This window comes from Tachyglossus aculeatus, chromosome 6, assembly GCF_015852505.1.
Source record: "Tachyglossus aculeatus isolate mTacAcu1 chromosome 6, mTacAcu1.pri, whole genome shotgun sequence".
Taxonomy (NCBI): domain Eukaryota; kingdom Metazoa; phylum Chordata; class Mammalia; order Monotremata; family Tachyglossidae; genus Tachyglossus; species Tachyglossus aculeatus.
This window is the reverse complement of record NC_052071.1, coordinates 38,794,656-38,810,136: the sequence shown is the minus strand read 5'-3', so window position 1 is coordinate 38,810,136 and position 15,481 is coordinate 38,794,656. Positions and strand designations below refer to the sequence as shown.

At 54.2% G+C, this 15,481-nt stretch overlaps 1 protein-coding gene across 1 annotated transcript in view; it reads left to right on the top strand.

Moving 5' to 3' along the window:
* Window positions 1-293: 293 nt before the first annotated feature.
* The window catches only part of IRAK1 (interleukin 1 receptor associated kinase 1), a 35,174-nt gene continuing 19,986 nt past the window's right edge, over window positions 294-15,481 (top strand). The window contains exons 1-2 of the mRNA XM_038747727.1: window positions 294-411; window positions 14,011-14,178. Of these exons, the coding sequence (XP_038603655.1) occupies window positions 294-411; window positions 14,011-14,178 (286 nt within the window). The remainder of the gene's footprint in view (window positions 412-14,010; window positions 14,179-15,481) is intronic.

The window sequence follows — 15,481 nt, the reverse complement described above, 5'->3', positions numbered from 1 at the left end:
GGCGTTCTTATTGTGGATAAATACGATTGAATGAATGAATGACGGATGAATGAACTCGCGCGCATGCGCGCGGGCGAGCCCGCCTCCCGGCCGTCGTTGCCGTTTAAAGAGCCCCATTTAAAGGGGAAGTGACTCATTTTTCCCGGGCTGGGGCCTGCCGGGAGCCGGGGGTCGCGCTCTTCCTGGATGGGCCGAGGAAGAGGAGCAGGAGGAGGAGGAGCAGGAGCAGGAGGAATAGCAGGAAGAGGAGCAGGAGGAGCAGGAGCAGCAGGAAGGGGGGCCCCCGGGGGCCTATGGAGGGGGGCGACGACCCCAGCTCCCGGCCCTTCCTCTACGAGGTGCCGGCCTGGATCATGTGCCGCTTCTACGATGTGATGGACACGCTGGAGGACTCCCACTGGAACAAGTTCGGTAAAAAAAATACCGGGCCCCGGGGAAAGGGAGACCAGGAGGAGGCAGGGGAATGGCTGTCTGGCTTGCTTTCATTCATTCAGTCAGTCAATCAATCGTATTTATGGAGCGCTTACCGTGTGCAGAGCACCGGACTCAGCGCTTGGGAAGGACGAGTTGGCAACATAGAGAGACGGTCCCTACCCAACGGCGGGCTCATTCATTCATTCATTCAATCGTATTTATTCATCCATTCATTCAATCGTATTTATTGAGCGCTTATTGCGTGCAGAGCACCGGACTAAGCGCTTGGGAAGGACGAGTCGGCAACATGGAGGGACGGTCCCTACCCAGCATTCATTCATTCATTCAATCGTATTGATTGAGCGCTTACCGTGAGCAGAGCACCGGACTAAGCGCTTGGGAAGGACGAGTTGGCAGCATAGAGAGACGGTCCCTACCCAGCGTTGTTTGATTCAGTAGTATTTATTGAGCACCTACCGTGGGCAGAGCAGTGGACTAAGCGCTTGGGAAGGACAAGTTGGCAGCATAGAGAGACGGTCCCTACCCAGCATTGTTTGATTCAGTAGTATTTATTGAGCACCTACCGTGGGCAGAGCACCGGACTAAGCGCTTGGGAAGGACAAGTTGGCAGCATAGAGAGGCGGTCCCTACCCAACGGCGGGCTCATTCATTCATTCATTCATTCATTCAATCGTATTTATTGAGCGCTTAACCGTGTGCAGAGCACCGGACTAAGCGCTTGGGAAGGACGAGTCGGCAACATTCATTCATTCATTCATTCAATCGTATTTATTGAGCGCTTACCGCGGGCAGAGCGCCGGACTAAGCGCTTGGGAAGGACGAGTCGGCAACATTCATTCATTCATTCATTCATTCAATCGTATTTATTGAGCGCTTAACCGTGTGCAGAGCACCGGACTAAGCGCTTGGGAAGGACGAGTCGGCAACATTCATTCATTCATTCATTCATTCATTCAATCGTATTTATTGAGCGCTTAACCGTGTGCAGAGCACCGGACTAAGCGCTTGGGAAGGACGAGTCGGCAACATTCATTCATTCATTCATTCATTCATTCAATCGTATTTATTGAGCGCTTAACCGTGTGCAGAGCGCCGGACTAAGCGCTTGGGAAGGACGAGTCGGCAACATTCATTCATTCATTCATTCAATCGTATTTATTGAGCGCTTACCGTGGGCAGAGCGCCGGACTAAGCGCTTGGGAAGGACAAGTCGGCAGCATAGAGAGACGGTCCCTACCCAACGGCGGGCTCATTCATTCATTCATTCAATCGTATTTATTGAGCGCTTAACCGTGTGCAGAGCACCGGACTAAGCGCTTGGGAAAGACGAGTCGGCAACATTCATTCATTCATTCATTCATTCATTCAATCGTATTTATTGAGCGCTTAACCGTGTGCAGAGCACCGGACTAAGCGCTTGGGAAGGACAAGTTGGCAGCATAGAGAGGCGGTCCCTACCCAACGGCGGGATCATTCATTCATTCATTCATTCAATCGTATTTATTGAGCGCTTAACCGTGTGCAGAGCACCGGACTAAGCGCTTGGGAAGGACGAGTTGGCAACATTCATTCATTCATTCATTCAATCGTATTTATTGAGCGCTTACCGTGGGCAGAGCGCCGGACTAAGCGCTTGGGAAGGACAAGTCGGCAGCATAGAGAGACGGTCCCTACCCAACGGCGGGCTCATTCATTCATTCATTCAATCGTATTTATTGAGCGCTTAACCGTGTGCAGAGCACCGGACTAAGCGCTTGGGAAAGACGAGTCGGCAACATTCATTCATTCATTCATTCATTCATTCATTCAATCGTATTTATTGAGCGCTTACCGTGTGCAGAGCACCGGACTAAGCGCTTGGGAAGGACAAGTCGGCAGCATAGAGAGACGGTCCCTACCCAACGGCGGGCTCATTCATTCATTCATTCAATCGTATTTATTGAGCGCTTAACCGTGTGCAGAGCACTGGACTAAGCGCTTGGGAAGGACGAGTTGGCAACATTCATTCATTCATTCATTCATTCAATCGTATTTATTGAGCGCTTACCGTGGGCAGAGCGCCGGACTAAGCGCTTGGGAAGGACGAGTCGGCAACATTATAGAGGCGGTCCCTACCCAACGGCGGGCTCATTCATTCATTCATTCAATCGTATTTATTGAGCGCTTAACCGTGTGCAGAGCACCGGACTAAGCGCTTGGGAAAGACGAGTCGGCAACATTCATTCATTCATTCATTCATTCATTCAATCGTATTTATTGAGCGCTTACCGTGTGCAGAGCACCGGACTAAGCGCTTGGGAAGGACAAGTCGGCAGCATAGAGAGACGGTCCCTACCCAACGGCGGGCTCATTCATTCATTCATTCAATCGTATTTATTGAGCGCTTAACCGTGTGCAGAGCACTGGACTAAGCGCTTGGGAAGGACGAGTTGGCAACATTCATTCATTCATTCATTCATTCAATCGTATTTATTGAGCGCTTACCGTGGGCAGAGCGCCGGACTAAGCGCTTGGGAAGGACGAGTTGGCAACATTATAGAGGCGGTCCCTACCCAACGGCGGGCTCATTCATTCATTCATTCATTCAATCGTATTTATTGAGCGCTTAACCGTGTGCAGAGCACCGGACTAAGCGCTTGGGAAGGACGAGTCGGCAACATTCATTCATTCATTCATTCATTCATTCAATCGTGTTTATTGAGCGCTTACCGTGGGCAGAGCGCCAGACTAAGCGCTTGGGAAGGACAAGTCGGCAGCATAGAGAGACGGTCCCTACCCAACGGCGGGCTCATTCATTCATTCAATCGTATTCATTCATTCAATCGTATTCATTCATTCAATCGTATTCATTCATTCATTCAATCGTATTTATTGAGCGCTTACTGTGTGCAGAGCGCCGGACTAAGCGCTTGGGAAGGACGAGTTGGCAACATAGAGACGGTCCCTACTCAGCATTCATTCATTCCATCGTATGTATTGAGCGCTTACTGTGTGCAGAGCACTGGACTAAGCGCTTGGGAAGGACAAGTTGGCAGCATAGAGAGGCGGTCCCTACCCAGCATTCATTCATTCAGTCGTATTTATTGAGCGCTTACCGTGTGCGGAACACTGGAGTAAGCGCTTGGGAAGGACAAGTGGGCAACATTCATTCAATTGTATTTATTGAGCGCTTACTGTGTGCAGAGCACTGGACTAAGCGCTTGGGAAGGACAAGTTGGCAACATAGAGAGACGGTCCCTACCCAGCATTCATTCACTCAGTCGTATTTATTGAGCGCTTACCAGGTGCAGAGCACCGGACTAAGCGCTTGGGAAGGACAAGTCGGCAACATTCATTCAATTGTATTTATTGAGCGCTTACTGTGTGCAAAACACTGTACTAACCGCTTGGGAAGGACAAGTTGGCAGCATAGAGAGACGGCCCCTACCCAGCATTCATTCATTCATTCATTCAGTCGTATTTATTGAGCGCTTACCGTGTGCAGAGCACTGGACTAAGCGCTTGGGACGTACAGGTTGGCAACATATAGAGACGGTCCCTACCCAGCATTCTTTCATTCAGTCGTATTTATTGAGCACTTACCGTGGGCAGAGCACTGGACTAAGCGCTTGGGAAGGACAAGTCGGCAACATTCATTCAATCGTATTTATTGAGCGCTTACTGTGTGCAGAGCACTGGACTGAGCGTTTGGGAATTACAAGTTGGCAGCATATAGAGACGGTCCCTACTCAGCATTCTTTCATTCAGTCGTATTTATTGAGCGCTTCCTGTGTGCAGAGCACTGGACTAAGCGCTTGGGAAGGACAAGTCGGCAGCATAGAGAGACGGTCCCTACCCAGCATTCATTCATTTAGTCGTATTTATTGGGCGCTTACCGTGGGCAGAGCACCGGACTAAGCGCTTGGGAAGGACAAGTTGGCAACATAGAGAGACGGCCCCTACCCAACAACGGGCTCATTCATTCATTCATTCAATCAATCTTTTTTATTCATCCATTCATTCATTCAATCGTATTTATTGAGCGCTTTTTGTGTGCGGAGCACCGGACTAAGCGCTTGGGAAGGACGAGTCGGCAACGTAGAGAGAGACGGTCCCCACCCAGCATTCATTCATTCAGTCGTATTTATTGAGCGCTTACCGAGTGCAGAGCATCGGACTAAGCGCTTGGGAAGGACGAGTCGGCAACATAGAGAGAGACGGTCCCTACTCAGTAGTCATTCATTCCATCGTATTTATTGAGCGCTTACTGTGTGCAGAGCACCGGCCTAAGCGCTTGGGAAGGACAAGTCGGCAACATTCATTCAACCGTATTTATTGAGCGCTTACTGTGTGCTGAGCACTGTACTAAGCGCTTGGGAAGGACAAGTTGGCAGCATAGAGAGACGGTCCCTACCCAGCATTCTTTCATTGTCAGCCCACTGTTGGGTAGGGACCGTCTCTCTATGTTGCCGATTTGTCCTTCCCAAGCGCCTGGTACAGTGCTCTGCACATAGTAAGCGCTCAATAAATACGACTGACGACGACGATTCAGTCGTATTTATTGAGCGCTTACTGTGTGCAGAGCACCGGACTAAGCGCTTGGGAAGGCCAAGTCGGCAACATTCATTCACTCGTATTTACTGAGCGCTTACTGTGTGCAGAGCAGTGTACTAAGCGCTTGGGAAGTACAAGTTGGCAGCATATAGAGACGGTCCCTACCCGGCATTCTTTCATTCAGTCGTATTTATTGAGCGCTTACTGTGTGCAAAACACTGGACTAAGCGCTTGGGAATACAAGCTGGCAGCATATAGAGACGGTCCTTACCCAGCGTTCTTTCATTCAATCGTATTTATTGAGCGCTTACCGTGTGGAGAGCACTGGACTAAGCGCTTGGGAAGGACAAGTCGGCAACATTCATTCATTCAATCGTATTTATTGAGCGTCTACTGTGTGCAGAGCACTGGACTAAGCGCTTGGGAAGGGCAAGTCGGCAGCATCTAGAGACGGTCCCTACCCAGCATTCTTTCATTCATTCAGTCGTATTTATTGAGCGCCTACCATGTGCAGAGCACCGGACTAAGCGCTTGGGAAGGACGAGTCGTAACAGAGAGACGGTCCCTACTCAGCACTCATTCATTCAATCGTATTTATTGAGCGCTTACCGTGTGCAGAGCACTGGACTAAGCGCTTTGGAAGGACAAGTGGGCAACATTCATTCATTCAATCGTATTTATTGAGCGCTTACCGTGTGCAGAGCACTGGACTAAGCGCTTGGGAAGGACGAGTCGGCAACATAGAGAGACGGTCCCTACCCAGCATTCATTCATTCATTCAGTCGTATTTATTGAGTGCTTTACCGTGTGCAGAACACTGGACTAAGCACTTGGGAAGGACAAGTCGGCAACATGAGAGACGGTCCCTACCCAACAGTCGGCTCACAGTCTAGAAAGGGAAGACAGACAACAAAATAAAATAAATAGAATAAATATGTACAAGTAAAATAGAGTAATAAATATGTACAAACATATATATATGTATATATATATATATATACATATATAGGTGCTGTGGGGAGGGGAAGGAGGTAAGGCGGAGGGGATGGGGAGGAGGAGGAGGAGGAGGGGGAAGTTGGACTTTGGCTTGGGGGACACCCGTAATTCCCCCCCGCCCCCCCCCACCGGGGGGAAAAGGTGGGGAATAATAATCAATATCAATCGTATTGAGCGCTGACTGTGTGCAGAGCACTGTACTAAGCGCTTGGGAAGTACAAGTCGGCAACATATAGACACAGTCCCTGCCCAAAAGTGGGAATAATAATAATAATAATGGCATTTGTTCATCCATTCAGTCATATGTATTGAGCGCTGACTGTGTGCAGAGCACTGGACTAACCACTTGGGAAGTACACAAGTCGGCAACATATAGAGACGGTCCCTACCCAACAATGGGCTCAATAATAATAATGATGGTATTTGTCAAGCCCTTACTATGTGCCAAGCACTGTTCTAAGCACTGGGGGGGATACAAGGCAATCAGGTTGTCCCACGGGGGGCTCACAGTTTTAATCCCCATTTTACAGATGAGGGAACTGAGGCCCAGAGAAGTTAAATGTGGCTCAGTGGAAAGAGCCCGGACTTTGGAGTCCGAGGTCATGGGTTCAAATCCCAGCTCTGCCAATCGTCAACCGTGTGACTTTGGGCAAGTCACTTCACTTCTCTGGGCCTCACTTACCTCATCTGTAAAATGGGGATGAAGACTGTGGGGCCCCCCATGGGACAACCTGATCACCTTGTAACCTCCCCAGCTCTTAGAACAGTGCTTTGCGCATAGTAAGCGCTTAATAAATGCCATAATTATTATTATTATTGTTATTAATAAAGAGCACGGGCTTGGGAGTCAGAGGTCATGGGTTCAAATCCCAGCTCTGCCAACTGTCAGCTATGTGACTTTGGGGAAGTCACTTCACTTCTCTGGGCCTCACTTACCTCATCTGTAAAACGGGGATGAAGACTGTGAGCCCCGCCATGGGACAACCTGATCACCTTGTAACCTCCCCAGCGCTTAGAACAGTGCTTTGCACATAGTAAGTGCTTAATAAATGCCATCGTTATTATTATTGTTATTATTAAAGAGCACAGGCTTGGGAGGCTTGGTTCTAATCCCGGCTCCGCCACTTGTCAGCCGGGTGACTTCGGGCAAGTCGCTTCACTTCTCTGGGCCTCAGTTATCTGTAAAATGGGGATGAAGACTGTGAGCCCCCCGTGGGACAACCTGATCACCTTGTAACCACCCCAGCGCTTGGAACGGTGCTTTGCACATAGTAAGCGCTTAATAAATGCCATCATTATTATTCTCCCATCCCCGCCAGCCACCCTTCTGAGACCAAGCCAGGTGGAGGCAGAGGCAGGAGGGCCAGCGACCTCCCCGGCCTGCTAGCCGCGGCCTCCACCCTCACCTTGGGGAGCCCCACGCTTGAGTTTTCATTCCTGTCAAGGACAGACAACCAGGAGGCCGTTTCTTCCTCGCCTTCGTCATTCATTCGTCCCTTCAATTGTATTTATTGAGCGCTTAATGTGTGCAGAGCACTGTACTAAGCTCTTGGAAAGTACAGTTCAGCAACAGAGATAATCCCTACCCAACAACCGGCTCTTCTTTAAGAGACTTTCCCTATCTAAGGAGGTTTCTAGCAGCACCCCCCACCCCCCTGGAGCCACAGGTGGGATCCTGCCCCTGGTACAAAGAGGAGGCTTGGGGAGATTCATTCATTCATTAATTCATTCAGTTGTATTTATTGAGCGCTTACTGTCTGCACAGCACTGTACTAAGCGCTTGGGAAGTACAGTTCAGCAACAAATAGCCCTTGCCCACAGCAGGCTCACAGTCTAGAAGGATCCAGGCCTGGCTTTGGGAGGAGGAACTCACCTCCTCCAGGACGTCTTCCCAGACTGAACCCCCTTTTTACCTCTCCTCCTCCCGCTCCCTCCCTCTGCCCTACCCCCTTCCCCTCCCCACAGCACTTGTATATATTTATACATATTTATTACTTTATTTTACTTGTACATATTTACTACCCTATTCCTTTTATTAATGATGTGCATATAGCTATAATTCTATTCTGACGGTTTTGACACCCGTCCACTTGCTTGGTTTTGTTGTCTGTCTCCCCCTTCTAGACTGTGAGACTGTTGTTGGGTGGGGACCATCTGTATATTGCTGATTTGTACTTCCCAAGCGCTTAGTACAGTGCTCTGCACGCAGTAAGCACTCAATAAATACGATTGAATGAATGAATGAGGGCCCGGCCTGTCAGCCCCTCCGAGGTTCGGCGTAGCCCGGCGTCCCTGCCTCGGCCTTCTGGTTTTGAAGAAGAGAGCAAAGGGCTTGACGAGGCCCGGCAACAAAGGTGATCTGAATGGCACGGGTCAACCCACCCACGGCCTTCTTCCTTTCCGTGGGGGCCCGGGACCCGCGCGCGGGCAGGCCGAGGAGCGGAGGAGGGCTGCGGGCTGTGGCACTGGTTCTCGGCCGTCGCCGGGCCTCGATGAGGTCGGTCTGGGCCGCGGCCCTCGAGGACGTCCCAGACCCCGAGAGCGCTGTCCCCTCGCCTCCGAAATGCAACCAGCCTTCTGCACGGTTGAGACATCAGGACCTGAACTTGTGGCATGATGCAACAGGTTGGGCATGTGCCAGGGCATGGGGCGCCGTGTTCTGTCTCTCCCGGAGGAAGCTAGTTGGCTTCCAGGGCACCCCAGGCTGCAAGCCAACTCTGTCTCCTCGTTCCCCAACCCCCACTCCCAGCCTATCCTGTTCCGATCGGCTTCCTCACCCTCAGGCTTCACTGGAACCAAAACCATCTCTGTTGAGGCCTGGGGGGGTGAGCGGGTGAAGGGCACCATGCCTAAGATCACCAGGCCACCGCAGTCCTGAGACTTCTCCCTGGCAGCTCCCGGTTGTGGGATTTCCATCCAGGAGCCCGGGAGTCAGGGTCCTGCGGGGCAGTGGGCAGAGCAGACCCCCCACCCCGTGTGTGTGAATCCCCCCGCATCCCTGCCGAGCTTTCACCATGGCAAAGAAAGGCATCGCTTTCTTTAGGGAGAAAGCGGGACTGGATTGGCAGGGTTTGAGGCTGCTTGAGTTTGGTGTGTAAACCAGCCAAGTTACTTTACCAAAGTGAAGTCAGGCGGAGGACAGACTTGTTTAACCTGCAGCCACCCGAGCAAGCGGTGTAGGTGGGGCTGGGTGGCACCCGCTTGGTTGGCAAACCTGGCCAGAAGTGCCCCCTGGTACCCACCTAGCGGAGTTGACCCTCAGGAATGGCGGGGAGAGAGTGTTGGGGGATTTCCACCCTCCCCACATCCTCTAAGGGCTCTTCAATATAATAATAACCATAATGATAATTGTTATACTTAAGTGCTTTCTTTGTGCCAAGAGCTGGGATAGACGCACTACCATCAGATCAGATCCAGTCCCTGTCCCACATGGGGCACACTGTCTGAGCAGGAAAGAGAATAGACTGAGCCCCCTTTTTCATCTCCTCCTCCCCATCCCCCCCGCTCAACCTCCTTCCCCTCCACACAGCACCTGTATATATATTTGTACAGGTTTATTACTCCATTTTACTTATACATATTTACTATTTATTTTGTTAATGATGTGCATATAGCTTTAATTCCATTTGTTCTGACTATTTTGACACCCGTCTACCTGTTTTGTTTTGTTGTCTGTCTCGCCCTTCTAGACGGTGACCCCGTTGTTGGGTAGGGATCGTCTCTATATGTTGCCGACTTGGCCTTCCCAAGCGCTTAGTACAGTGTTCTGCACACAGTAAGCGCTCAATAAATACAATTGAATGAATGAATGTATTTATTCTGATGACTTGACACCAGTCCACATGTTTTGTTTTGTTGTCTGTCTCCCCCTTCTAGACTGTGAGCCCGTTGTTGGGTAGCGATCGCCTCTATATGTTGCCGACTTGGCCTTCCCAAGCGCTTAGTACAGTGTTCTGCACACAGTAAGCGCTCAATAAATACAATTGAATGAATGAATGAATAGGCTTTAAACCCCCATTTTACAAATGAGGAAACCAAGGCACAGGGAAGAATAATAACTGTGGCATTTGTTCAGTGCTTACAGCGCGCCAGGCACTGTATTAAGCACTGGGTGGATACAAGCAAATCGGGTTGGACGCAGTTTCTGTCCCACATGGGGCTCGCAGTCGTAATCCCCATTTTACAGTGAAGTAACTGAAGTGCAGAGAAGTCAAGTGACCGTTCCCAGGTTACACAGCAGACAAGGCCAGAGGCAGGATTAGAACCCAGGCCTCCTGATTCCCAGGCCCGTGGTCTATCTGCTAGGCCATGCTGCTTCCCCACGTCCACCCCTGCAGAGAGGAGCCTGGGTTCTCCTCACAGAGCTGGAAAGTGGAGTAGCTGGTGGGGGAAGGCGGGGAGTGGAATAAGCCTCCTTCCTGAGAAAGCCGTGGAACAGGAGCCAGAGGGGCGGGAGCCAGAGTGGCAGGAGGCCGGGCCCATTGGGTGTCTCCCACAGTGCCCCGGACCTCCAGCCGACCGAGAGGTGCCCCGGGCAGGTGTTGTCGGCTGGCAACCTGGATCAGGAGCCCCGGAGCCCAGGAACCTTGGTGATTTCTCCCAGGCTCTCTCCCTTCCCCATGGCAGAGGTTCTCCCGGCCTTTGTGCCCAGTGCTGCCCAGTGCTCTCTGGCTGGGCATCGGGGACTCCCAGGGAGGTGGAGTGCCTAGAATAATTGGGGTCCCTGAGGTCATCACCAGCGCCCAGGCCCTCTCCACGGTGAGGATTGATTTGGAGGGTTGGAGCTGACGGCCGTGGGCTGAGGAACCGGCCCGGGAGAGCGGTCAGCTCCGGGGAAGGCGGCCAATCTTCCACCTGGACCTGGTGAGCTTTCGCCACCCCCCTGCCCCCAAGCCCCGTGAGGAACAGAGCAGGGAGGGACGTGGGGAGGCAGTCCACGGTACCCGGGGCCGGGGTTGGGGCGGGGGGGGGGGGGGGTGGTGGTCAGGCCCTCCGGGCTCTAAATTTGCCTCGACTGTCCAGTAGCTTGGGCCATTCCATTCTGGTCAAGGAGATGAGACGGTGTGTGGGTGCGGGGAGGGAGCGCGGGAAGGGCAGTGATGTGGTCTGAGGGACTTGAAAATGAAGGCTCAGCTGTTGGCGTGTGTGTGTGTGTGTCTCTGAGTGAATCCATATGGGCCCCATGTGTGTGTGTGTATCAGTACCATCTGTGTCCTTACGCACGTTTATGTTGGTCCACAGCCTTGTGTGTGCCTGTCAATATGTTTGTGTCTGGCCCGCGTTTGATATGTTTGGGCATTTTCCCATGTGCGTCTGCCTGTGGTTGTGTGATTCCGCCTCGCGTCTGGGTGTTGGGGGGAGGCAGTGAGGGCAGCAGGGGCGCGGAGATCTGGCCGTCAGAGCTCTGCGAGGGCGGGCCTTAGCGCGAAGGGGTTTTTGCCAGCTTTGCTTTTCCGCTTTTCTGTCTGGACTCTGGTGTCCAGCTGGGCCCCAGAGAGAGCAGGATGTGCAGAGGCGGTTGCAAGCTGGTGTGTTGGGGGGGCTGCCCTCCCTAGCCTATCCACCCACCCCCAAACCCAGACGCACCACGAGCCCTGCCCTGCCTGCTGCTCAAACTCTGGAATTCCCCTGACCGGGGTGGACCAGAGGAGAGGGCTCGGTTTAGCCTGTCGGGTTGAATCCACCCTGGCAACCCTGGCCCATCGCCACTCCTTGGCCGGGGGGGTCAGGGAGGGCAGAGTGCCAGCCTGGGTGGAGGGAAGCAGGGCAGAGGAGAAGCCAGACTGTGCCCTGGAAGGCTTTGGGTTGGTTCTTTGCCCCCTCGGTCTCCGAGCCCCACATGCATTCCTGTGGAAAGAGGGTGAGGGCTGTGTCTCCCCCTTCTAGACTGTGAGCCCACTGTTGGGTAGGGACCGTCTCTAAATGTTGCCAACTTGTACTTCCCAAGTGCTTAGTACAGTGCTCTACACACAGTAAGCGCTCAATAAATACGATTGATTGATAGGAGAAGCAGGGGGCGTCCAGGAACACGTGGACTGCCTTGCCTCCCTCAGCCCACCCTGCTCCCTGTGCTGTGGCCCATCTGTAATTTATTGTATTTTAATGTCTCTCTCCACCCCCACCTTAGAATGAATATAAGCTCTTTATTGGCAGGGACAACATCTACCTAGTCCATTGTATCGTACTTCCCAAGCACTTGCGTAGCTCAGTGGAAAGGGCCCGGGCTTTGGAGTCAGAGGTCATGGGTTCAAATCCCGGCCCCGCCAATCGTCAGCTGTGTGACTTTGGGCAAGTCACTTAACTTCTCTGTACCTCAGTTCCCTCATCTGTAAAATGGGGATTAAGACTGTGGGCCCCACGTGGGACACCCTGATCACCTTGTATCCTCCCCAGCGCTTAGAACAGTGCTTTGCACATAGTAAGCGCTTAACAAATGCCATCATTATTAGTACTATTATTACAGTGCTCTGCACACAGTAAGCACTCAGTAAATACCGTTGATTGGCCTGAGCCAGGCCTCCTTGGGGAGGTGAGTGGGGCAGGGGGAAGGCCAGTGCCCTGCCTCCACCCCTCCCTCACCTACTGCTCCTGGGAGCTGGAGTCCTGGGGTGGAGGAAGAGATGGGGAGCGGGGGCTGCTTTCTGAAGCATCGCCTTTTCTCCCTCTTGCCTGATTTCTGGTCCATTCCATTCCCAGTGGGCTGGGAGCCAGAGACTCCTGGCTTCTGGGGAGATGAGTAGTTCTTCTCCGCTCATCCTCCCGTCCCTTCCCCTCCCCTCTGCTCCCAGCTTCCGGCTCCCATTCCAGACTACTGGCCTTGCAGACAGACCTGGGCCCCAGGAACAGCAGGAGGAACCAGAGCAGCTGCTTTTGTGCCGACTCTGCCATCCAACGCTGTGTTCTGACACCCCCCTACCCATGGGGACTCTTTCCCCTCTCTGTCTGTCCACGGGCCCCTGGCTGTCCCTCCGCCACAGCCCTGACCCTTCCCCACCAATGGACTAGCTGGCCGACGTACGACAGCAGGGAGGGAGCCTGGCCTTGGGAATCCCCTTGAGCCAGGGTGGAGTTACAGCCAGCTTCAGCCAAGGCGGAAGGATGGCTAGACGGATAGAGGGAGGGATGGAAGGATGAGGGGAAGTAGAGTGAATGGCTGGCCCCACAGTTCCCTTGTTCTGGGCATTCTCATCCTCCTCCACCTGCTCCCTCCTCCCCCTGATCCCCCTCTTCCTTCCCCCTTCTCCTCTCCTTTCCCCTCCCCTCCCCTGCCCTCCTCCCTCTCCTCTCCCCTTCTCCTCCCGCTCTTCCTCTGCCCTCCTCCTCACCTCCCTCTAGCCACCTAGTCGTAATTGGTACAGCAAAATCCAGGAACAGAAACTGCTCCTGGGCCAAGTTTCATTGAAATCTTCCCTAATCTTAAGGGCAGGAAGGCAGGGGCCCCTTTGTGGCTGTGGGTTCAGGTGCTGGGGTGGGTTTTGAATATGGCAGTAAGGTCACACGGAGCAAAGCGGCCCCTCTGTCCTGCGCCCCAGAGACCACCCTTCCCACCCCCGGCCCCCTGCTCGGCCCCAGGACTGGCTCGCCCCTGCAGACGCCGCTTGGGCGAATGGGTGGGTGGGAGTAGCGGTGCTGTACGGCTCATTGTCCCCAGCTCCGCTGGCTGGAGCGGGACCCCGTGGGACCCCCCCCACCCCAGGACGTCGCAGGCCCCAGTCGGCCTGGAGGCCACGGACGGCCGCAGTGGGAGGGAGGAGAGTTGTAGGCGGAGTTTCCCAGCGGACCCCTGAAGGGTGCTGCTTTGCCTCACACCTTTCATGGGCCAAGATTGCAGCAGGAGGGATTGAGTTGGGGCATCGAGAATGGGGAAAGGGTGGACCGTCCTCTGGGAGAGACTCAGGGCCTGACTGGATTGGGTTGGTTGCTGGAGGAGGGCCCAGATGGCGGTCAGTGCCCTCCCACCACAGGGGCCGGGGGCCAGGGAGCATCCCTGGCCAGGGCGGGCGGTCACGGTACTCCCGCTCCCCTCCCTTCCCTTCCCGGCCGCAGCCTCCCTGATAGTCCGGGACCAGACGGAGCTACGGCTGCACGAGAGGGTGCCCGCCCGCACCGCCAGCATCATGTGGCCCTGGGTCAACCGCAACGCCCGCGTCGGCGACCTCGTCCAGATCCTGACCGACCTCCAGCTGCTCCGGGCCCGGGACATCATCACCTCCTGTGAGCTGCCCCAGCCGGCCGCCCGGCCGAGCCCCTCCTCCCCACTCGCCGGCCACCCTCCCTTCTCCTCCCCTCCCCTCCCTCCTGGCCCTGAGACCCTTCAGCCGTTCCCCACTCCCAAAATGTCCATCTGACAACCCCCACCCAAGCCCCCGCTGGCCCTGCCTGCCCCGCCTCCGGGCACTAGGCATCCCAGGACGTCACTCTTCCAGCTGCTTTGTGGGGTCTTGCCTTACTGCTCCCTGATAAATGCGGGTCCACAACCCCCCACCTCCCCGAGGGAAACCCCCCAAAGGTAGGCTGGGCCCAGAGCGGGTACCCCGCGTGGGGAGCCGCTGACCCGGATCTGTAGCCTCGTCACCCCTGGCCGGGCATCAGGAGCCCCGTGGGATGGGTGGACTAGTGGGGCTCAAGGCTTTAGCCGGCCCCAGCCACGGGAGTTTCGCTTCTGAGCGTGACTGACTGACAAGGAGAGGCTCTGCCACGGGGGCTTTCCCTCACACCTCCTGCCCCCCTCCCACACACCAGCTCCTCCCCAGCTGTGGGCACCCAGAATAGTCACTGCCCGGGAGGAGGGAGGGAGGCCGGCCGGCAAGGGAGCCCCCGCTCTCTAGAGAGGAAGCGCCTGAGGAGGCAGAAAGCCTAATTACAGAACCAACCAGATGACAGACAGACATCCCTTCCCTCTCTTCCCCCTCCGCCTCGCCCACTCCCCTCCACCTGGCCCAAGGGGCAAAGAGGTTCAGTACCCAGGGCGGGTTATGGGGAGAAGGAAGAGGAGGATGAAGCTGCTTTCTCAGAGAATAGGGCAGACTTTGCTCTCTTTCTGTCCCCTCAAAACTACCTCCTGTTTGCCACAGAATCAGAAACGTCCTTGTTTTTCAGACAATTATGTCACCAGAAGGGGCAGAGCCTGGGCCAAGGAAGGCAGTTGGGCACTCTCTGCCTCCCCTGTACCCGAATCCACTTCTTGGCCCCCTTGGTGGTTTCCAAGGGCGCAAGCAGTGGATTGGAAAGCAGGCCAAGCCCTGTGCCCCCCAGGATCTGAACACTGCCTCGACTTGAGGGGTCGTGGAGCCGGCGCCCACCTTCTCAGGACAGGGTTTCCAGGAGCCACGGGGCCAGGCCAGGTGGCTCATGCTCAGCCGTGGCTGAGCAGGCCAGAGAGACAAGGGTGGGCAGCCAAGGGGAGCCCTGTTGTGCCAGGGAGTCAGGAAGCAGGGAGCTGATGACCTGTTGACTCACAAGTTTCCTCCCCGCGACTTAGCATCTGGGCCGGTTCTACCCGAACTCCATGGCTTGA